General features: G+C 33.1%; 1 protein-coding gene across 2 annotated transcripts; it reads left to right on the forward strand.

Moving 5' to 3' along the window:
• The first annotated feature begins 2,272 nt into the window (after positions 1-2,272).
• On the forward strand, positions 2,273-23,349 carry LOC126811442 (RING finger protein unkempt). Of its 2 annotated transcripts, none has more exons than XM_050537048.2 (15): positions 2,273-2,456; positions 2,553-2,762; positions 5,399-5,685; positions 8,610-8,745; positions 9,359-9,476; positions 9,805-9,889; positions 10,452-10,579; positions 11,243-11,335; positions 12,217-12,390; positions 13,035-13,278; positions 14,528-14,784; positions 15,193-15,387; positions 17,924-18,019; positions 18,597-18,761; positions 19,690-23,349. In XM_050537048.2, exons 1-15 carry the CDS (start codon positions 2,401-2,403, stop codon positions 19,861-19,863), a joined length of 2,418 nt encoding a protein of 805 aa, XP_050393005.1. In that variant the 5' UTR covers positions 2,273-2,400; the 3' UTR covers positions 19,864-23,349. The 2 variants fall into 2 exon arrangements, with proteins under 2 accessions (XP_050393005.1, XP_050393004.1); XM_050537047.2 differs by having other exon boundaries at positions 2,277-2,456; positions 8,592-8,745.
• The last annotated feature ends 910 nt before the right edge of the window (positions 23,350-24,259 follow it).

A 24,259-nucleotide genomic window follows, 5' to 3' on the forward strand; every position in this document is an offset into this window, starting at 1 on the left:
ATAAACACCTACACAAAGTTTGAACATTCTAGCTCAATTACAAAGAGAGTTATTGTGTCCCAAAAAGTGTGACGGACAGACAGACGGACGGGCCGACAGACAGAAAGACGGACGAACCCATTTTAATAGTCCCCTGCTTTCTTCGAAAGGCGGGGGACAATTACCACGTGAACGGTTCATTATTATCAACGAATCTCACAAGTAATTCCCCCGTATCTGGGTCGCACATCGAATTGTTCATTTCATTAATTTTATATGTTGACAAATCGCTTTGTAGTATGACAGTTCGGTTTTTTTTCCTTCAAAATTTAAGTTCATATACAACCAATAGTGAGATCATTGATTGTGTGTTAATGTGTCGAAATAATGAAACTAAAATTACATATATATTGTTTTGTGTTGTGTTTTAAACGACTTCAACTGCTTTATCAAATAATATTGATCTGATTAAATACTTTTGATTTTGAACCAAATTAAAGAGGCCTTACACTTAATATACTCCTAAAAAAAAGTAGGGGATATTGAAAAGCAAATACTTATGCAGGTAGTGATATGATAAATAGTCATGGACACTTGACATGCTTTGAGAGTATGTTCACAGATGGAGAACTTATCGCCCCGACAGAACCACTGAGCTGCACATGCAACACGCAATAGCGCCATACAGGTGGGAGGGGTTCATTGTCAAATTTGACACTTCAAGGAAGGGTTGATGAAAACTGCCGCGCGCTGGTTTATCTATCCATGTTTGCTTTCCTATCGGTTCTTGCATATGATTTACTGTTTATCGTATCTTTGCTTTAGTGTGTTACGTTTAATTTGATCGGAAGACTTGTTCGTCAACGTCAACCGACAACACTGCAAGAATTGGCCGTGGTACTGCAAGCGGAGTGGGTCAGATTGCCCCAAATCGTGATTGGAAGGGTGATTAGGAGCAAGCCACGACGAATTGCTGAATGTCTGAGGATTGGTGGAGCAAACTATTAAGACAAAAATCAAAAACGTCCATTTTCACTTTTGACGGTGTATCTCTTTGCGAGTGAAATGGGGCCGTCAGATAAGCCGCCCATATGAACCGTTTATGTTCATGTGTAGGCAATTGGCCTGTTATTAACATACGTACTGGTAACCTCTAATAAAAACAGCAGTAGTGCATTTCCGCAGTTTTTATTGTTTCTGAATATCCCCTATATATAGACAAAACGAAATCGAGTAGTTACAAGAACGCTAACACCATTTCCAATAAAGTTTATATTAATCGGTTGAGCTCATAGAGGTGACTATATACACCTCCATGGTTGAGCTTCTGGTTGTATTTGGAAAGATGTCCGAACATTACATGCCCGTCGTCATGGTTTCAGCTATAAATTTATTATTTCGTATCCATTCGACAGAATGGTACTTGTTTTGAAATAAGCGATTTTCATCAAGGCGAATATAGATTCAACTGCTTTATCAAATAATTTTAATCTGATTAAATACTTGATTTTGAACCAAATTGCAGAGGCCTAACTCGTAATGTAAGGCGTCTAATTCCAGGTAAAACCACGGAGAAACTATATATACATGTATATAGACATCGGTTTTTAAAACGAAATCGAATAGTTACAAGAAAGCTAACGCCATTTCCAATAAAGTTTATATTAGTCGCTTGAGTTTCTGGTTGTATTTGGAAAGATGTCCGAACATGTACATGCCCGCCATCATGGTTTCAGCTATAAATTTATTATCTCGTACCATCCAATCGACAGGTTGACCCTTGTTGTGAAATAAGCGATTTTGATCAAGGCGAATATAGATGCAAATATACAGATTTTATATTATATGTTTTGTCTATTTGCAGATATGAAACCGGTCGAAAACTTAATTATATCAGACTCAGCTTAATTTCTGTCTTTCTGTAACAGCTACTCGTGAAAAAGGCCAATAATCCAAATTATTGAGTACTGAGAAAGACTTTATTGTCCACTTTAGTTGCTAAAATAAAAGCTTCCTCAAATAGTTTCACCGAACCAACTTTCCATTTGTTGACAGGAATTTGAAGGCAAACAATGGGACATTAACAACGGTCCCGTTAAGAAAGCGGGTGCTTTGTGATTCGTGTCCGTTATTTAAGTCAATAATTATGTCACAAACAACCGATAATTCTTTTTAAGAATACGTGCTTTGCAAATTATTTGCATAGATTTATATTACTACAATGTAAATTTATTGCAAAATTGTAAAATATTGTATTTTCCATAACCTGGAGGCTAATATAATACTAGTGAAAGTGGAATTGACAGGTGCCCGTTGTCTGATATGGGAATACCCAGTCACATGACCAGTTTCAGCCAATCAAAGTATTGAAATTACACTTGCGCCGAAAGGCTGCGCGAAGGGAAAGTATTGACAACAAAAATGCCGTCGGAGACCCCACTTTTACAAACTGAGGTTGAAAAACCTCAACATTTCACGTAAGTATGACTTTTTACATAAAAAAATATAGCTAGATGGTATATCAATAGATTCGAGGGGCTGTCATTTATGTATATTTTGTGAATCTTTTACAGATACTTAAAAGAGTTCCGTACACAACAATGCCCACTTTTCTTGCAACACAAATGTACACTTCATAGACCTTTTACTTGTTTTCATTGGCATTTTTTGAATCAAAGGAGACGCCGACCGGTGCGAAGAAGAGATGGAACGTTCAATTATAGTCCAGATATATACTGTACAAAGTATGATGAAACTACTGGAATATGTCCGAATGGAAATGAGTAAGTAATCTTGTCGGTTCTTTCAAATTTTGGTGGGAAATGACCATACGGAGATACCATTGCTATTTTTCTCTTTGAGAAAGTTATATTTTCTAAGAATATATGCCTTTTGACCGTAACTGAATGGCTGACGATGTAACAGTGTGAAACACAGTGAACACAACTCGTGGATTTCTAGTCAGCAAGATAGAAAAATGTCTGCAAGTTATTTTGACATGTTGTAAACAAAAATGGCGGCCATCTTGTTCTATTTTAGATCGCAACAAAGTAGTACAAATGTAAACATATTTCTAACTGCGCGTTTGTCGCCTGTGATTGTTTGAGTATTTGAACGAATTGGTTTAGTAGTAATCTCGGTTTTTAGAAAGAGTTGCGTGATGACAACGGCTAGACCTGTTACAGTTAGATTGGATTATCCCGTGTTTTTGTTGCTGTATTATGACAGCCCCCATGCATTCAGCACATTGTTAGTGTTGGTACACGGCTGTCAGTGTCAAGTACAGAAATAGTTCCCGCTTTTGTTATCATTTATACATTTGTACTGTGTGTTACCTGTTAGTTGATTTGGATTTAGATAGCAAAATAAAATATGGAGCTGTAGCCATAATTTTGTTGCTGCCCAAGAGGTTTATACTGATTTTTTTCGGATTCTCTTTTGTGTTATTTATATCAGCTGTAATTATTATTTGGGTCAATCCGCAACCTTGACCTTATGATGGTACAATCTCCATTTATTCTGAAAGGGCCTTGGAATTGAATATGAGTGTATTGGGTACTTTAGTTGAGATTAGATTTTTTTTTTAACATTAATTTAAATTTACAAAATAAACATTAATATGTATGTTAAATAAAAAGATGACAAATTGTATGAATAAATTGTAAAAACTAAAAGATGTAATATTTACTAGATTTCATGTACAAAAATTTTATTTACTGTGTGAACCATCGTAAATTTTAAACAGATTTCTTCGATTATGAACAAACTACTTAACTTTGGTTATTATAAACTTACCTGTGTGTTTGTAATCAACTCCCGTTCGATAAAATCCATTGCACAACTAATTATCACAACGATGAAAACAAGTTCTCTCTTGAAAAATTTGAAAATTGACTTGTAATTTCGACAGAGTCAATGTCGACAATGTCTTCGTGACGTATTGGTCGAATCCAATATACCTGTTGCGGGGGTTGGTTAACATTGAAAGATAGTTTGACAGCGCGATCATTTTGATCGTCTATGGGTTTGGGCGACGAAAAATATCAATTGAAGGCAATTACATAGGAGATTTATATGGAAACCATTGATCGCCAGTCTATCAAATTTTCTCCACAATTAAATTATCACTGATTGCACGGATAGTCGTAAAAATAAAGTCATATATAAACTATAAATATCCTATCTTCTTTCTGTTATAAATAATTTATCAAGGATCATGAAGCTTACCTCCGAATTCTCTGAGTGTATTTTTAATTTTATACGCATTCTTTCGATCGAATAATAACCGCTTCAGTAACATCTTTAAGCGTGTTGCGACAGCCCTCAACGTGCCTATTGGGTGCCAGGGTGGGTATATAATGCTGCTAAGCCCGTATGACCCCGTAAGAAGCGGAACATTAATTCTCGATTAATATATGGGGGGGGGGAACACGTTTTCAAGTTATCCGCCCTTGATGCGTTAATATAAACAGCCCATAATAATACGAAGACCGGACGTTTATAATATGCACCTTTTTAAACGTGACTACAAGTGTGGTTCTCGATATTTTGCAATTTGGGATACAATTATCAATTTATTCAAACAACACGTTATTATTAGTTCGAGTAGTCATATTAAAACACACACAATTAGCAATTTATTCAAATAACACTTTATTATTGGTTCGAGTAGTCATATTAAAATAAACACAATTATCAATTTATTAAAATAACACTTTATTATTGGTTCGAGTAATCATATTAAAACAAACGCAATTATCAATTTATTAAAACAACACTATATTATTGGTCCGAGTCGTCTTTCTGTTGGGTCCGAATAGTCTTTTTGTATGGTCCGAGTAGTCTATTTGTTTGGGCTGAGTGGTCTATCAGTTGGTCCGACTGGTCTTGAACCGGGTGGTCTTTGGTCCGAGTGGTCATGGATTCTTGTCGTAATTGTACTTGAATTTCCTATGCTGTCACCCCTAATACGAAATGATATCCTCCGCAGAGTGACGTAACCATTTTCCATATTGGTATTTTTCTCTGGGAAAAGTTTGTGATATTTCAATTTTTCAAGAGAGAACTTGTTTTCATCATTGTGATAATTAGTTGTGCAATGGATTTTATCGAACGGGAGTTGATTACAAACACACAGGTAAGTTTATAATAACCAAAGTTAAGTAGTTCGTTCATAATCGAAGAAATCTGTTTAAAATTTACCAAGACTCAGACAGTAATTTCTTTCCTAGTTGTCAGCAATCAATTTAAATCTAGCTGACTTGATGTAATCAAGATATTACATAAATTTAAGAAAAGTAAATAATACCATGACTATTGGGGATTTAGAACAACCATGTTATGTTTGTTTTCAATAATTAGGGGATTATTACTTGACCATTTTCTTTTCTTTTACTCTTGGTTGTGTTTTGTTTTTTAGTTGTCCATATCTACATAGGACAGCAGGTGATACAGAAAGAAGATATCATTTACGATACTATAAAACTGGTACCTGTGTATATGAAACTGATCCTAGAGGACATTGTGCTAAAAATGGACCACATTGTGCATTTGCACACGGTGCAGCCGATTTACGCCCGCCAGTATATGATATACATGAACTTAAAACTGTTGATCAAATAGACCTAGAAAAAGTTACAACCCTCTCAAGTTCACCTAGTAGCTTAGAAAAGGAACAAATTTTAGCTGAAGATCCTAAATGGAATGGTAAGTTACTTAAATGTATGATTTTCTCAATCAGAAAAGTTTATATCAAGTTTTGATATTTAGGTTACTTAAGTTACAAACTTATTTTTACCAACGCCCTACAACCTGAAACTTTCAAGCCAAACTGTTTCTTCCTTTTGGAAAGGAACATGTATTTCTTCCTTAAAGGAGCTAAGTCTCTAACTCAGTATCATCCAAAATCTTCAACATTTAAAACACGAATTATTTGTCAATTTAAAACAACATTGATGCTGTGATCTTACCGGAAAATGGTGGGCTTCTGATATCCAATATTTAAGACAAAATAAATATTTTACCATTGGTACACAAATCGTGTACCATAATGCATTTCAGCCCCAGTTCTAGCAAGAGACTAGAGGAACGAGGCTAGACATATTGCAGCAAACTAAACGGCGTATGTAGACTGGAATAACCAGACGCTAGGAATTTGCACTTGATTGACACTGCTGGCTTATTTCATGGAACATACAGTAACTGATTTGAAATTAGAGTAAAAACGGAAACGGTTGAATGTAAATCAGTTTATATACATTCATATTACAGTATTATATGAGTTGCGACCCACTTGTGTCAATTTCTAGGTCCCAAATATTAGCGATTTAGCTCCTTTAATTTGGGTAAATATTACTTATTTATTCTACTTTAGGCAGCAGGAAACAATTCAGCATAACCTTCAGCTTGTTGTCAAATCCTCTTGTACTATTGTGCAAATATGATGTAATATTTGAAATAAAGAAATATTGTTAAACCAATCAACATAAATGTAACATTATGGTAGGCTTGGTTAAAAAGAGGTTTCATTTATATTGCCTCACAATGGAAAATAGTTTCAGAAAAGAAGAAAAGAAATTACACTTCATGTTATCAATTATTATCCCAAATTTGGATTCCTTAATGGACGTAATGTGCAAATAAAGAAATTGAAGTTATTATGTAGCTGTCAAGTTTAAATAAACAGTATCTTTGCTTGATAAAGACAGTAGAAGCCAAGTCCAAATTTTACTGTAATAATCAGTAATTGTATCCCATAGGAATGCGTCCTGTGTATAAACACAAGTTTGAGATAGTTGAATAGACATTAATAATCCAATTATAATATTGATTACTAAATTGATGCACCAATCAGCATGTTTATATAGATAATTGAAGGCACCTACATGTAAATAAACAACTATGTATATTTATTGGATAAAACTTAATTTAGATGACCAGCCCACTCTTCTCAGGACAGTAAATTTGAACACTGTGAGATTTTGATGGTTTTACCTTTTTTTGTGCCTTCTTCAAATGTAAATAATCTTAATTAAATCAACCAGTCCATAATATCGTGTATAATGTAATAGAGGTTGAAATTGTAATAAACAACGACAACAACATATTTTATTGTGTTAAATTAGTGCTGATGTGCCTACTGTCATGTATGAACAATCTGAGCAATTAACAATTTTAAAACACACACCACTAGATTTTGTGTTATTTTCGGTTGCTACTACAATAAAATATTCATACCCACGAATAAAAAGATCATCCCTTGTAACATCCATAATTTTCTTCTAAATTTCTTATGAATGAATGTAAACAAACCGGTGTTCAAGTCATAGACATAGCCTTTTGATTTTCAGTATGGATGTGGAATATTCATTAACTTACAAAGATTAAAAGTCATGAACCCTCCTACTATCAGAGTCACATATCTATTATTTCACGAAACCTTGTAAAATACATGTACGGTACATGTATATGTACGGTAGCTCTTTGGATCATAGAATTCAGATTTTTATGGTGAACTCTTTTTGGGATTGTTTCGGTTGACTGCCAGTATACTAGCAGTTACACATGTATGGATAAACAGTATCAGAGATTCAGAATTGCTTTTCAGAAAATATAAATTTGAGTTATTGCCCTTATCATAACTGTAATCAAAGTTTACATTTTTATACTCCCACATTGAAACATGGTAAAAAAAAAAATTCAAACTTATTGAAATTTTGGTTGTATGTTTTGTTTTGTGACAACTTAAAATAAGTTATCTGAACTTCTAGAATATGATTATCATAACTTTTAAATAGATAAATTGACCTTTACTATTGAATAAACTCCGCATGTTGTCATGTGTAATTATTTCAAATAGACTGATTCATCTTGTATTGACAATCAGAAGTCACACAATGTGGTGAAAATGTCCCATCTCACGGGTTTCACTCATAAACATGTATAAAAATGCTTTTATGGTTAATGTTATTAAATGTGACATCTTTCTGTATTATATATATTTGAAAAGAGAAGAGCACTCATTGGAATTTCTGCAGTGATAGCATACGGCTATTGCCTCTTCAGAGTTTGTGTGTGCATTGTAACGTTAGTAAATTTACAATTGAATTTACCGGTACCCTCATTTGCTAGTTGAATTCTGTCTGAGCTATTGAACATAGACTGGTTAATTGTGTGAATGTCTAGTTAATTATCAATTTTTATGCATACCAGTCTAAGATATAGAAGACTGAGTTAACCAGACTATCACATCACCAATTACATAAAAGTCTGTGTAGTGCTTGAAATAAAAGGAGAGCTATAGCTAAAATTTCTTAGGAGAGCCTTTTATAAGCACCATGCCATATCAATAGTGTGTGTATAATGCCAGATATTATTCAGCAGTAAAATCCGAAAAATTATGTAGGAACAATAAATCTCCTTAAATGTTTTCGTTGGTACAATAACCCCAATATCCATGTACAGGAAACATTATGAGATTTTACCTAGATTGTTAGTAGTGTGAATGTGTGGGTTGACCTTTCACAAAAATACAAATCTGTTACTTTCAAAAAAGTTTAATGTCATACATTTAACAAGTGGAATTTATGCAGCTATTTTCAATTAAAAGATAGATTTCTTTTCTTTTTCAGATACAAATTATGTATTACATTATTATAAAACTGAACCATGTAAAAGGCCACCAAGATTATGTCGACAGGGCTATGCATGTCCGCAGTATCATAATACGAGAGATAGGCGTAGATCTCCTAAAAATAATAAATATAGGTACAGTAATTATTTATTATCATTTTAACAGATGATTATATGAAAGAAGTTGAAGTGTGTATTGGACAATCTGTTACGTAATGTTACATGTATGTGTTGTTGTCCAGAGCAAATCTGCTCACCAGACGTTTTACGTTTCTGTACCATTTGGTTTGATAATGACAGGCATATTTCCAACTGTTGGGGGATCTTTTACATGCCACTAGGCAAGGGTATACCTCATTTTTTCATACTATCTGACTGACTAGATACTTTTCCTTGCCAGACCCTCCGTGCTACGCCTGTGACAAGAGGAGAGCAGACTGGAAAACACTGAGCATGTTTCTCAGCTTGCACTATGATCGAACCTAGGACCTCCTGGTTAGTGACCTGACGGCACTAAGCCATATGTAATATCAAATTAAAAGTTAAATGTATAATTTTTAGATCACACTAAGTACTCTTCACAAAAGACAAATTATAATAGGCTAACAATATATCAATTATTACCCTTGAAAGCTAAATGTGGTTATTTGACGTTTACATTCCTTTCTATTTATTACATGCTGCTAGAACATTGTGACTCATCCTAGCAGTAATTAATTACAAGATGATCAATTTCGTTATGTTATAGGTCTACTCCTTGTCCGAATGTTAAACATGGTGATGAGTGGGGAGATCCGTCTTTATGTGAAAATAATGATAACTGTGCATATTGTCATACTAGAACTGAACAACAATTTCATACAGAAGTAAGTAAAATACATGGTTGATAAGATTCTACTTAAAATAAACTGATCACTGTGAACACAGTTAACAATTTATGATTACTATTTCCAAAGGTAGTTCCCTTGATTGTTTTGAAAAACATTGTTGACACTTTTAGGTCTGGAGTTACTCTCCATTTGTAACACTTTGATGGACTGCTTGAACTGCTTATATTACATTATTTTGGTGTCCGGCAACTTTTTCTTAATTTTAATTTAGACTTGTAATAATCTGCAGCTGATACAGATGTATGGAAATGTCTTTCTTTTTAATTAATATTATTCTTCGTTTATACCTTTCTTTTAATTGCAGATATATAAATCAACTAAATGTAATGATATGGTTCAGAGTGGTTATTGTCCGAGGGGGCCATTTTGTGCATTTGCTCATGTAGAACGTAAGTTTTTCTTCTATTTATGTTAATTGAACTACTGAAGAATCTGTCAGCAATACACATTAAATACTTTCTCAACATTTTCTCTTCATAAAGGGGAAGAACTCTTGTTATTTGGGCATTTTTGTGTCAATGTAATTTGTTGCACTCAAAATATTGGAATCTAGAAAAAAACCCACAATGGTATGAATTCAGAATTCATAGTTGAAAATGATCAATATTTGGATGATGTCAGTTAGGAGGTCTATTTCTCTTAAATATATTTGTCTTGTCATTCTGTGGTGTGGTTCCCCTTTGTCATTTGTGGAGGAGTGAAGGCCTTTCAAGGGACACCACATTGTTATTTGGATGTGACAATAAACTAAGGTCCTGTGTACACATTGTCGTGCATGTAAAAGAACCCTTAACAGTTGGAATTTGTAATAAGAGTAGGCAGTAGCATCGCTGTCTAATCAAAATTTCCCTCATTGGTAACTCCCATCTTCAGACCAGTGGGAGGTTAAACCCAATTTCATTTCATTTTCGTAAATATATATCTAATTCTAAGATATTGTTTCGATTACAGAGGAAATGACATCTGAAAGGGATGTAGCCCCTTCTAGTGATAATTCTTTAGCAGCATTTCTAACTAATGCCTTGCCTAACTCGGGTAGTGGCTCTGATAATGGTGAAAGCAAGCTCAATGCAAAAAAGGTAATACTATCAAATTGACCTTTGATATCTATGGACACAATTCTCTGTAAATATTTTTACTTATTTTGTAGGGGTATTAAACAGAAATAAACACTATTTACAATATATATGATTGTGTCCAGTGTAAAGTTAGTTTGAAGTCTGGTACTATATTGCTATTGCTGTACCCAATTACCCTTTAAGATTTATTATTTATATAATTTATAGTTGTAACAATGTGTGAAATACGTTAATGTCTTCCATCACCATACAGAGATCTGGCAGACAATATCAGCAATGTGAATATTATTGTAGTTATATACAGGGAACCGAAAGTGGCCGGGTTAGTATGGCACTGGCTCACTAACCAGGAGGTTCAATCTGCTCAGTACTGGCAGAGAAAGAGCTTCAGGCTTTTTTTTCCTGTGTCAGTGTTGTAGAAGGAAGGGTCTGAAAAGGAAAATCAGCTAATAGTTTAGATTGTATGAAAAAGCAAGGTCATGTGTATATCAGACTGGAAATGAAAATAAGAGTAGGCCTTAGTGCTGCTGTTCAGACACAAGTTCCCCCATAGCACACTGCAAGACGATAGGTATTTGTACACCATGGCAACAAGCTCAGGATCTCCTGACATCATGAGTCTGGTTTGTACAGTAAATTTAACCACATTTGATTTGATTTCAGTTATATACAGATCAGAATGGTAAACATGTGATAAGTAGTAATGTAAGGTTACCTGATCCTATAGGTAAAGAAAGGACAAATAGTACTAGTTCAGTAAGTATCATAGTAAGGCCATATTTAATATTAAAATCTGTTTCTCAGGTAGTGCTGTGTCTCATAAATATGGTCGTATAGAAACATTGTTGTTGATTACTGCAAGTTCATATTTCCTTTGGTAAAGAGAGGTAATGTTATTAAACATTTCTGGTCGTATTGGAAAGTGACTAGTAGGCTCAATTATCAAGTACACAATCCTGATAGATGTTATTGGCAATCAAAATGGCACCCCAAAACTGACCCATTGTCATCAATTAAAAATTATAACTTCTCTTCCGCATCAGATTTTTTTGATGAATTGTCAGAGAACCAGAATATAATTTTTCTGTATGGCCTAATATACAATACCACATATAGTTAACTTTACACAATTTCAAATCTATTTTTTTGTCTTGGTTTTTTTTTTTAAATAAATAAAAAATTACATTGAATCTATTGAACTACGAAAGATGTAACTAGAAAAATAACCACTTTGATTTGGTAAAAATGTCAAGTGTTAATACATGTACCATTTATCTAATGTTACATGTATATGAAGAAGCAAAAAAAAAATTATATCTCGATTCCACCTTACAAAATTATTAAATTTGTTATTGTTTAGAAATGTATGGAATACATTTAGGACATAATATCTGATCAAATTCAACATTTCATTTTATCATTAAACCTTTAGTATGTCTTGGTACATGTAAATATTGACTACCCCAGTTCCTTGAAGAAAATTAAAGAAAAGTGGTACATCCATGAACAGACAAAAACAGTCTGAAACTGCTGTTTCTTAGACAGCCTCAAACTGAAGAGATTTCCGTATTGTAGGACTATTTTGCGTGCCCCACAGCTAAATGACATTAAACACAATTTCTTTCTATCTCTTTCAGAGTTTAGGTAATGGTAATAATTATATAGGTATAAATCATTCGAATAGTAGTCCGTTACCAGAACCTATAGGTAAAGGTCGATCTAGTAGTGTTTCAAGCAGTATTAGTTCAGATGTTGGTATGCCATGGACACAATATTTAAAAGCACCAGGCAGTGAACGGGATGACTATCAGGTTAGATTTTATCCATCAACTGCTGCGCTATTGTAATGAAAATTGCTTTGGTCATTTTAAAGTATAGTTTTTGCAGTTTTTGATATGAATTTTGCGCCCGACATTCTTTCTATCTGTTTAATGCAAAACCAGATGTTTGCAATACCTCTAAGTTATCATCTGATTGACTTGAAATTTATAAACATTATTTCTGTTCTTGAGATGAAAAAGCTTATTAATTTTAATTTTTTTTCGGTAACTCAGAACAGCTAAAGTTATTAGTTGAATTTCAGTACGTCTTGTTTATGTTAGCGCCAGCAAGAACTAGAAGATTATTGAATTTGAACTATTTCTGATCATTACTTCATTGGTTGTTGCCCTCGATCAGTTTATAGTGACTTTTAAATGCTCCTATTACCTACAAAAGAAACATTCCCATGTTTTTTTGATGGCGACTTAAGATAATTTTTTCAAAGCAAACCCACTGGCAGAGTTGGTCATGGCCTGCGATTTTTAACAGCTTGGAAAACTGACAGTAAGTTATATGAAATGCGATGTCCAAGATGATTTGGATTAGATGTTTAAAAAGAGTATTTGATTATTTGACAACTCTCAATAATATTTTCTGTGTTATTAATGATTATTTTTTATATATTGTTTATCAGGGATTATTACGGAAACAGCTTCAAGCTATAGATAGTGATCTATCAATAGATGCTAATGAAAAAAATAAACGGAAACAAAATTTGATACTATTACATAATATGAATGTGAGTAATACTGTACCAAGTGCCTTTAATACGTCATCAGTTACATGTAGTCAGACAGGAACAGTAGCAACAGGTTCTTTGATGTCTGCTCTAGCTCCAGCATTTTATCCCCCAGGTGATACAGTTGAATCAGTTATTGGTGAGTTATTATAATACTATATGGTTGACTTTATTCATGAAAACTTTGAACTAGAACCAATGGTGACGATTTTCCAATAAAAACGTGGAATCTGGCATTTGAAACAGAAAATTACAGAAAATACCATTATTTTTCCAAAACCTATTAATGTGATCATAAAATACACCTATAGAACAGTTTAAGAATTCAGTATTTTCGTTGTCTGAGAGTAAAAATCCTACCTGGTAATACAAATTTTATCTAATGAAGAGACCGCATTCTTAAAATATTTCAGTTTAGGATTTCATGAAAAAGGCCCCTTGTCATACATTTCCTGATTTTATGTTTTTGAAGTTGTCCAGATGAATTAATTTGTAATAAGCAAACTTTGGGTGTTGTTAAAAAGCATGATTAACTAGCATAACTTCCATTTGATGTTCAGGGCGAGTCTAGGGCGCTTGTGTCAGTCTTGACTGACTGACAGTGAAATTGACTGGCTGGAGAGCTTACTTGAAGTATAGGTTTATATCTTAAAGATCTTGGTTCCTTTCGATATTGGTATATATGAGACCGTAACTTCATTGATTATGACCCCTGATTGTACGAAAAAAATAACGCTTTTAGATTGTGGACACTTGAGGGGTCACAATTCTTATTGATTTTTATACGCCCACATTGAAATGTGGTCATATTTTTTCATCGTCCCCGCTCGTCGGTCCGTCCCGCATCCACAATTGCTAGAGGCTAAAGTTAATATCTGATTGACTTTAAATTTATACACAGTGTTTAAGATCATGAGACGAAGAATCTTATTGATTTGCAGCGATTTCAGATAATTACCCATGATCACTTTGAAAAATCTTGTGGACGCTCTAGATGCTAAAGTTAATATCCGTTTGACTTCTATACAAAGTGTTTAAGGTCATGAGACGAAGAATCCTAGTGTTTTTCAGCAATTTCTGATAGTTACTGCCAGAGTTATGGCCCTTGATCTCTTTGAAATATCTTGTTGATGCTCTAGAGGCTAAAGTTAATATCCAATTGGCACTTATCCGACCGTAACTCCCTGGATTAGGTCACAATTTTTATCCACTTTTGATGAAACTTTAAAAATTTGTTTATATCCCAGAGATCTCCGAAAAATAGGAAAAATAGCTTTTTTAGCTTCTTCTCTATCCATCTCTTGCAAACTGTGGGCATGTTTTGCATGGCAACTACTTGTTATCTTTATTCTTCAAATATTTTATTGTTGTGTTCTTCTTATTTTTAGGTAAAGCTTTAGATGATATTAGCTTGGATGATTTTGAATTTGACAATGATAATAATTCTGTGAGTAGTTCTATAAGTTGTGGACTATCAGCATCAGGTTGTCTCGGTTCGTCATCAATATCAGGACCTATAGGTATTCCTCCTAATAAAGTACAGCAAAGAGGTAGTGTAGGCAGTCTCTCCCAGTCTCCCCCGTCACCGTTTGGTAGTTTCGCACATTCAATGGTACCTTTACATCAATTACAGAAAGATGAACAAGTAAATATACTTCTTTATTGTTATGTTTTCATATATAGTGATATATTCCTATATATGGTGCCATTTTCATAAATATGAATTGTATGTCACAAATTACTATTGAAGTGCTCTAATTTAGATACTTCCTATCAAATTCATGTATATAATTGTGATTTCCATATACTGGTATTGTCACAACATGTACCGATAATTCCATTTTCATAAATATCAGAATAAGCATATCAAAATTAATTTATTAATTACTTCTATCACGTTAAAAAAATGGTAAGGGAAGTAACTCTCATTACGCACGAGCCGCTACATTCGGCTCATCGTAATGTTGACTTTTGTTGATATGGGTAATGTTATGCTTATGAGTCAATTAAGAGTTAAGAATCTTTATAAGTGTTGTTTTCTTTTTAATTTCAGTTATCAAGTCCATTTCTTGGACATCCTAGTAGTAGTAAATATCCCAATTCTTATAGTGAAATGAACTCTATGTCACCTCGTAGTACAGGACCTCAATCCCCTATGAATTATGGATATACGAATAATAATCATGGTGGAGAAATGTTAAGGATAAAAGATTCTAAAACTAAAGATTTAGAAGGTGTATATAGAACAGTGAGTATTTCATTCAATTTTAATGATCAAGTGCACCAGAGGGGAGGCATAGACATAACGTCGCTTTTCTGGCGAACGGATGAATCTGATATATTTAAGTATTAAGAATTATGTGTTTGAAATTTGCGTTCTGTTGTTATATCTGTGGACATCAAATAATAATAACATTCATTTGTGATTTAATATTTCATACATATACATCAGGACACCGAACGTCATTTACATAAATGTTATTATTTGATGGCTACAGAGATAACAACGGAACGCGAATTTCAAACGCATACTTCTTAAATATATACTTGAATATATCAGTTCGTCAGTTCGCCAGAAACATGACGATAAGCCTTACCCTGTTCTCAGATGCTGACAATGATAACTCTGCTTAGTTGGATACATTGTTTAAAGTGGCATTTACAAACTCAATGAGAGTAACACATGACACAATTATATGGAATACAAGTTACTTAAAATATTTATTTCTGGTGACATTTCGACAAGGGTTCTCCCCTCTTTATCAAGCAAAGAATGATACAGTTTATGTCAGGTTACCCTCCTGTAGTTCTGAGGGGGTTTTGTGTTGAGTAGATGTTAAACCGATTTCTGTCAATCCTACCATGCTATTTTCTTCACACCCGAGATCTTGATGTATTTCAGTATTTCCCTATATGTTTAAAATATATCTTGGAAGAAGATGTTATATTTCCCATTCTGATTTAAGGCTCAATATTTCTGACATAATGAGGCATATTTTCAGGCATTTGACCAAACAATCTGTGATATTGAAATACACGTAGTTAGATATCGAGCTAAAACAAGGCACTGTGCATTTAATGACATTGGCCTTAGCTACAGGCTAATTTATTTTAATAATCTGCACCACATAGCAGATGCACATATTGAGGTGCACATGCTTTATGTATGTCCAGATATATTATATGGTATCAAACCTCATTTCCTGTCTTAAATGATTTGTGTAAATATACCATTCTACCTGTATACTTAAACAGGCATTATGTAAAAGCTAAATATGCCAATTGTAGATCTTTCTTTCGGCCTTAAAATGAAATGAAATGGAATGGGGTTGATCTTTCTTTCGGCCTTAAATTGAAATGAAATGGAATGTGGTTTAATGTCCTACTGTTCTGCTCCAAACTGGACTAATCAGGCATACTCTTATATAGAATCCCAACTGTCAAGGGATCTTTTACGTGCATGCCAATGTGTACATGGCACCTCGGTTTTTAGTCCCATCTGAACGACTAGACAGCTGTCCTTGTCGGGCCCTCCGTCCTGCATCACTGACAAGGGGGAACCACACCGGAAAATCTGGATGAACTTTCTCGGCCAATGCAGGGATCGAACATCTGACCTCCAGGCTAGCAAGCCAGCGTCTTACCCACTTAGCCACCGTGACCCCCTGGGCCTTAAATGATATTGTAAATTATTGATTAGACATTTATTAACATGACAAGACCATAATCTTGATGCCATTGGATGGCTCTGATTTTAAGTAGATTAGAACGGTTTGGCCATATACATGTACATCATTCAGAAAATTGGAATTTTTAGCAATTTTTTTGTTGTTGATTACTGCTAAATATTAGTCAGTGCAAGAGCAAACCTGTGGACAAAACACACTAACAAAAAGCGTCCACTGCACTGTAATGGTACAGACTTAACTCAACAAAATGAAAAAAATATTTACAAGAAAGACGTAATTAATAGAAATAATGTGACCAGTTTTTTCCTGGCTCACTTGGTAGAAATTTGTGAATATTTTAGGAACAGGTGTCATCTTCTGCGTCACTAGAAATTTGTGATGTTTTAAAGTATAAAGATTTTGTTATTTAAGCATTACATGATTATTGTGAACAGTTGTCATCACTGGTATTTTGCTGCTTTACAGTATCTAATTATTTCCGATAATTGCTAATTGATATCTTCAAACTTGAACAGTCATCATCACTTGTATTTTCACGCAAAGTTTTTATGCTTTACTACAGTATCTAATTATTTCTGATGGTCATAATTGCATTCTTGTTTCATTGTCAAGTAACCTATCTATGTAAATGCTACCTCAAGATTCACAATGCATCAATCTTCAGGGATTGTGGATGTATGTAAAATAGGATCTACATGTATATACCCGTAATTAATGTCCCCAGCCTTGGACTAAGTATAGATAATCAGTTTGATTGCTTGATACCTTTCAATAAGATAAATGTGCAATTAATTAATATGTGTCATCTATTTATTTTGGGATTGCAGTGGGGGACCTAGCCTCACTGTTAGCATAAAGTAACTTGAGTCAAGTTGCCTCAATGATGTCACACTGTGAAGTGTGGGACATTCTTTCTGTCTTGGTCACTTCCATTTCCATTGTTTCCAATAGTGGCCATTAATAAGTCTGTTACGTGTATCCAAATAACAATGTTTCATTTGCTGGCAACATATTTCTTTCTTATTGATAGCAGCTCCCACTCTAATGAAGGCCATTATTGTTTTCAGCTTTGACATTTTATTTTTTTTATTGCAGGCATGTGATGCATGGAAAAAAGCTGCAGAGGAGTCACATGCAAAAACGAAACAGGCAGAAGAAGATAAATTATATGCTATTAAACAAAGAGATGAAGTAAGTAGAAAAAATGTAAATAAGTTATAATATGCATTTGTAATGTCTGCAAGACTTTATAGCCAATGCAGTTTCGGGGGGTTGGACAAGGAGTAGGGTCTGTACAACCTTGTGTGATTTCTCCAGGTCCTCGGGTTTCCTCATACTGCTAAAGACCTCTACTACGCACAAGCAAATCATTGAAATAAAATTGAACCTTATGTTGTTCCTGAAATAACCGTCTTAGTGTCAAGTGGACTTTAAACCACATTTCTCTCTAACAAATTTTAGTATTTTCTGCAGCAAGAGTTAATGCTCTTGATCATATTGAAGAATCGTCAGTAATTTCTGATCAGGAGTTAACTCCCTTGATCCCATTGGAGAATTCTATCAACCATTTCTGCTTATTATCTTCGACGGCTAAGGATAATGTTTATTAAATTAAGATGTTTTATAATGACTGTCAAGTTCAGAATATAGAGAGTGATTTGATGTTATACTTCATACCGCACATCCTTAAATTTATAAGAATTTCTCCAAGTTTGATAAAGTCGTTTGAAATCAATATTAATCAACAAATTGTTTTCTGTGTTTTTAGGCTGTTATACAAGCTCAGAGGTTAAAACAAGAAATAGACAGAGTTAAAGGTGGACCATATTTTAGATGTTTATCTAAATCTAGTGAAATAGATACATTATCTAATGTAGCCCAATTACGTCAGATACGACAGCAATTACAACTAGATTTAGAACGTGTAGATAAGGTATGATAACTGTTGACTATTAAAACATTTACGCAACATTTCATACTATTATCTGGGCTTTTGTTAAACATCTAGCACTTAATATTAACTAACAAAGTTCTCTGAAAAAATTAGAGAGAAGTGATCTTTTTTACATCGAGTCTGTAGTCCATTTTCAAAACTGCTAAATACTGCTGCTCCCTTACGGTCCTTAAATAATTCATAGCTATTCACATGACTCGGGCAGTCAGGTGCTAAAGGGAGCAGTAGTTTTGAGCAGTCAGTTGCTAAAAGGGGGCAGTGGTTTTAGGCAGTCAGGTGCTAAATAGAGCAGTAGTTTTGGGCAGCCAGGGACTGTAGTTTTGTGTGATTTCCCCTTGTCAGTTGGGCAGGATGGAAGGTCTGGCAAAGACCAATATCTAATCATTCAGATGTGACAAAAAGTCGACAAATGCATGACAAATGATAGTTGTTTTCCACGACTTTAAACGCTGGATATTTCTAGAAAAATACTTTGATAATGAAATTATCAGAATATTTTCTTAATAAAGACAATAGAATCATTGACGATTGGTTGTTGCGAATAAGTCCATTTGAAGAGGAGGTGTTGTTTGGCCGAATCGTTAAACGCATGTGCATAAGATCACGAGGTCTGTCATTGAGTCAAGTGGCAAGGTTTTGATTCTCAGCTTGTACGTGACAAGAAGTAGGGTCGAGGGTCCACAACCGGGTGGGTTTTCTCTCCAGGTCCTCCGGTTTCATCCCACAGCCAAAAACCGCTACGTGCAATGGAATTATTGAAATAAAAGTGAACCATGTTAGTGCCGAAATGACCTATTTGTCTCAAGTGGACCTTAAAGGTTAAGTTAAACCCCATTTCTCTCTCTCCCCCATTTGAAAAGAGAACAAGTATAACTATTATTAAACTTATTTTTTTTTTTTTTTTCAGATTATAAGCCACCATACATCATCAAAGTGCTTAGTGTGTCAAGAAAAAAATAGAACAATAGCTGTATTACCCTGTAATCATCGTGTAATGTGTGAAACGTGTGCACAGAGAACACGAGAATGTCCTTTTTGTCAAGTGAAAATACAGACAGCATCGGTTAACTTTAATTGCTAATGAAGAATTTGTTTAGTTCATCTACTTAGCAATTATTAAATAAATTAGAATTACTATATTTTATTATTAATTAAGAAATTAATTTTTTTCAAGGTAGTATTTACCCATTTTCAGAGTGCTATTTTCACCATCGCTTTTGTTAAAACTTACAAAATGCTAGTATATTGGAAATTTTTCATTCGTTTATGAAGAAAATTAAGATGGTAATTTTTTTCTTTTCTTTTTTGTTAATGTTATTACTGGAAGAAATCAGTAAGTTATTTTTGTCAAAATTTGTGATGAATATATTACACATTATCATTTCATTCTGCTGTCATATATAATATAGAGCCAAGTGCTATTGATGTTTAATTTATTATTCAATGAAATAAGTTGACAAAAATTTTGGCTGAATTCTGAATACAATAATTACCGGTAATTTTATATTAAGTTATTTAAGATGTTATTGTTAACACTCTGAAATGAGGCAACATTTTAGACAAAATTCTTATATTATAAATTGTGCTAATACTCACTGAATTGAATACTATACAAGTTTCTTTATCTTAGTCTTTAACATTATTAGAAACCTATTGTCTCTCATTATAATAGCACTGTGACCATATATCGTTTAAATCATAAAATAAGTTTTGAAATTCATTATACTTCTATTGGAAATAAAACATATGAAGGAATTGTCTGACCCACCTAAATCCTACCCTTCTGAGAAGTATTTTAGGGGTTTTGCTAGCAAGCACACAGAGTTAGTATATTAACAAGAGGCAATTGTTTTTCGAAGTTCACGTTCTTAAAGTTTTTTTTCAGAAAATAGGAAAATATTTTTAGTGTCTTGTTTTTCAGTCTTCTAGACATTAATTGCATGTGTATATAAGTTTAGTTCACTAGTTAATGCCTATTTATTCAGATCTAATTAATGATTTAGTTAGTACTTTCAGACATTTACATAAACATTTTGTAAGAAAGCGGTTCAAAATTGTGTGAATTAGCACGTTTTAATTTATCAGTCTATATCCTAGTTAAAGCTTAAAGACTATTTTAATGAAAGCCCATTTCTAGATTAAATCATCTAAAAATGTTGCAATTACCAAGATTGATCTTAAATGGTCTAACATCACTTTCAACTTAAATTATTACCATTTAAAGTTTACATTGGTTTTCAATGATTTTAACTTGCAATCTTTTTGTTTTAGACAAATAAAGTTTGTGCAATAATAATTCAGCAAGCCATCCCGTTCTTCATAAGGTTTTTGTAGAATCCAATTTCTTAATTACACCAGTCTTTACATTCATACAGGACGATTTTAATATTTTGTTGAAAAACACATATTTTGAATTGGATATTGAATATGTTTTATAGGTTTTGGTGCCCGTTAGTTTTCCAAAACTGAATATGACGTCATTGGATTCTTTTTATTATTATTATTATAAGATTTATATACCTGTAGCAAACCTTTTGTGTGTGATATTTAACTAGAAATGGGCCTTTCTTTAGTTTATTAATGTTTTGATTAAAAAAAAAGTCTTACCAGTGTTCTTGTGTATATTTTGTAGACCCGGTGCAGCTAGAAAATACTGAACATATTCTAGACACCATATTGAACACTGCAAAATATTTTCCATTTATCTGTGCTCTTTGAGTTACTGAAGATTGGCAATGAAACAAGCTTGTCAGTTGGGATGTCTAAATAAGGCAGGTTTTGACAAGCTTATTTCATTTTGTAAATCTAAAGAGAAGGGTTTTGGAAAATTTCAAGGAAGTGGAAAAGGAATTTAAAATGTATTTACTTATGTTTTGTCCATACACAGATAAATATATTGAAAAAGTATACAGAGTGTGCTATAGTATTTCAATAATTTAAAATTATACCAGTCGCTAATTTGTATCGAACCTCCAAGAATATAGGAAAATCCCATTATATTAGCTTCCAAACTACCATTTTATGTAAAATTATAAGCGCTAGTAAAATTTATAATTACACAAGTATAGGCTTCATTTACTATGAGTCAGACTCTGTGAACAAGTGTAACAAAATTGCTAATATCTTTTATTATCAAAAATGTCTATTATTATTGTTGAGAAACACACAGAGGATTTTATTTATTTAAAGCCCAACATGGATAATAAAATTAACAAGTATTGAATTTATCATAAAGGGATTGTTTGTCAATTGAAAATTTAATCAGTAGGATTGGGTGATAAACTGTCCACAGTGCTAATTGTTAACAGGTGTTTTAGACATCTACAGTCTTGGAACTCCAGTCTAGTTTGAATAACAAACAACTAGATGTGCACAGTTTGAAGCTGTCTGAAATTACTAAAAACATTGTTCTATCAATCTTCAAGTAACTATTAGTCAGGCCAAACCAATTTAATTTTAGTTCTTTGGGACTTGATCAATAAATAGCCATTTGAGATGCGTATCCAATTTTTTGTTAAAATTTCAACACTCAAATTTTTGGATCTAAATGAGTTCTTTTGGTTTTTAAATGATTTTTTTACCCCAAGAAATAGGAAGCAAAATTGTTAATAGGTGTTCCCAAAACAGAAATTCAAATTGGTATGGCCTAATGCTTGATTTCACCTTTGACCATTCAACAATATTTTTATATTTACTTGCCAATCTTATAATCTGTACATATTATATATCTATGTTCTATATGTATATGCTGGTCATATAATTATTCTTCAAGAAACTTTATTCCTGTCCATTCTTCTTTTTTTTCCCCCACGTCTATGCCTCAATCACTCTGTTATTTCTATTTTAACCTTTTGCTATTTCGTCTGCCTCTACATTTTGTGAGATCTGTATTTGTGTATACATTAAAATAGAGTTCAAATCTAATTTATTTTGGTTACAGCTTAAATAGGATGTTTTGTAGAATTTTGTTTTTCATTTTCCAATATTTAAAAAGTTCTTCCTAGTTCTTTAAACATTACTAAATGAAATGAACCAAGGATGTCCAACAAACAAAAGCTTTAGCCATTTAACCAATCAGATTTGTCATCAGTATTAAGTGCTAGTCATTTTCTAAAAGTTCTTTAGAAGTAAGATTAATATACAATGTACATTTCATCACCCCTGAAGTAGACATTAAAACAGTACACCCTTTGTTCTTTGAAAACCCCTTAGGTTATTATTATATAATCTAGTTTTATACATGTAATTAAAAGATTTCAAATTGGGTGTTTTTTCTGGGTGTAGTTAAGACAATAGTTTTTTTCTTAATTTTGGGGGACTTTGTTAAAGAACAATACAATGGATAGTAGATAACAAGGTGTTGTTATGGGATGTATTTAAATGTATATACGTAAAGTGAATTACTGTGTACTGTATTGTAGTGTAGTACAGTCTTACTTACTATTTGTGATAAAATAAAAACATAAAAGTAAAAATGTACAAATTGGATGACTAAACTGGGTTTTGTCAATTCCTACACTCTTTTAAAATACAAAAAACCTTGACAAAAAAAAAGATCATCATTACATTCTGTGTTTGTTTTTATTTGAATAATGTGTTCTCAAGGAGTGAAGTACTCCATGCAATATTTGGACAAGCAACAAACACTTGATTCCAGAAATTGTTGGAAAATATATAGGTAGGAGAAAGACATCTGTCCAGAAAGTTATTACCTATATGCCTATTTAGGCCCAAGGACAGTGTCTAGTCATTGGAATGGTACAAAAAAAATGAAGTCCAGTGTACAATTTGGCATGCGCGTAAAAGAGTAGGCCATAGCCGCGCAGTCTGGGCAACCTGTCTTCATTGTGCAGAAAAATGGGACGTTAAACCTCATTTCATTTCCTTTGTAGGCTCACATAGACTTACATTTGACACCCAAAAGTGAGGCAAATTACTGTAAACAGTTTATTGCACTTTCAAAATCTAATTATTGTCAGTCCCACAGATAAAAGAATTTCTGCTCAGAACTAATGAGAAAACAATTTTGAAATTTTTACCCATAAAGTTTGGGATCGATAATTTTAAAGCTATATAATAATTAGATATACTTTCACCCCCAAAAAATCAAATATCTTTATTTTCATATTTTATCATTTTTACAAAAATCTTAAAGAATCGAAAATCAGAACAATTTGGACCCAGTTACTGGTAGGCCTATTGCACAACAGGTTGGGAACATTTGGTTTAAACAATATTTTTTATTCAAGTACATAACGAATATTTACATCACTCTTGTAATGGATTAGAAAACAAGCCAAAGCTTATATAAATTCCTCTCCATGTAAATTATACATATCAATACAATTACTAAAATGTACATAATGTACAAGTATATATTGCATATTTACATACACAAATAAATAAATAAGTCATCAGCATCACCGTCATTTATCATTACTCACCATCGCCTACTAATTCTTATTTATTCAAAGCGT

The sequence above is a fragment of the Patella vulgata genome, chromosome 2 (genome assembly GCF_932274485.2).
Source record: "Patella vulgata chromosome 2, xgPatVulg1.2, whole genome shotgun sequence".
Lineage (NCBI taxonomy): Eukaryota > Metazoa > Mollusca > Gastropoda > Patellidae > Patella > Patella vulgata.

What these genes read in the sequence shown, in the direction of transcription:
- LOC126811442 (XM_050537047.2), top strand. Translation starts at nt 2,401, where the DNA reads ATGCCGTCGGAGACCCCACTTTTACAAACTGAGGTTGAAAAACCTCAA. An exon ending in GCAAGCTCAATGCAAAAAAG is followed by an intron (nt 10,580 to 11,242) that starts GTAATACTATCA and finishes ATTTGATTTCAG; the next exon opens with TTATATACAGATCAGAATGG. An exon ending in ATTTAGAACGTGTAGATAAG is followed by an intron (nt 18,762 to 19,689) that starts GTATGATAACTG and finishes TTTTTTTTTCAG; the next exon opens with ATTATAAGCCACCATACATC.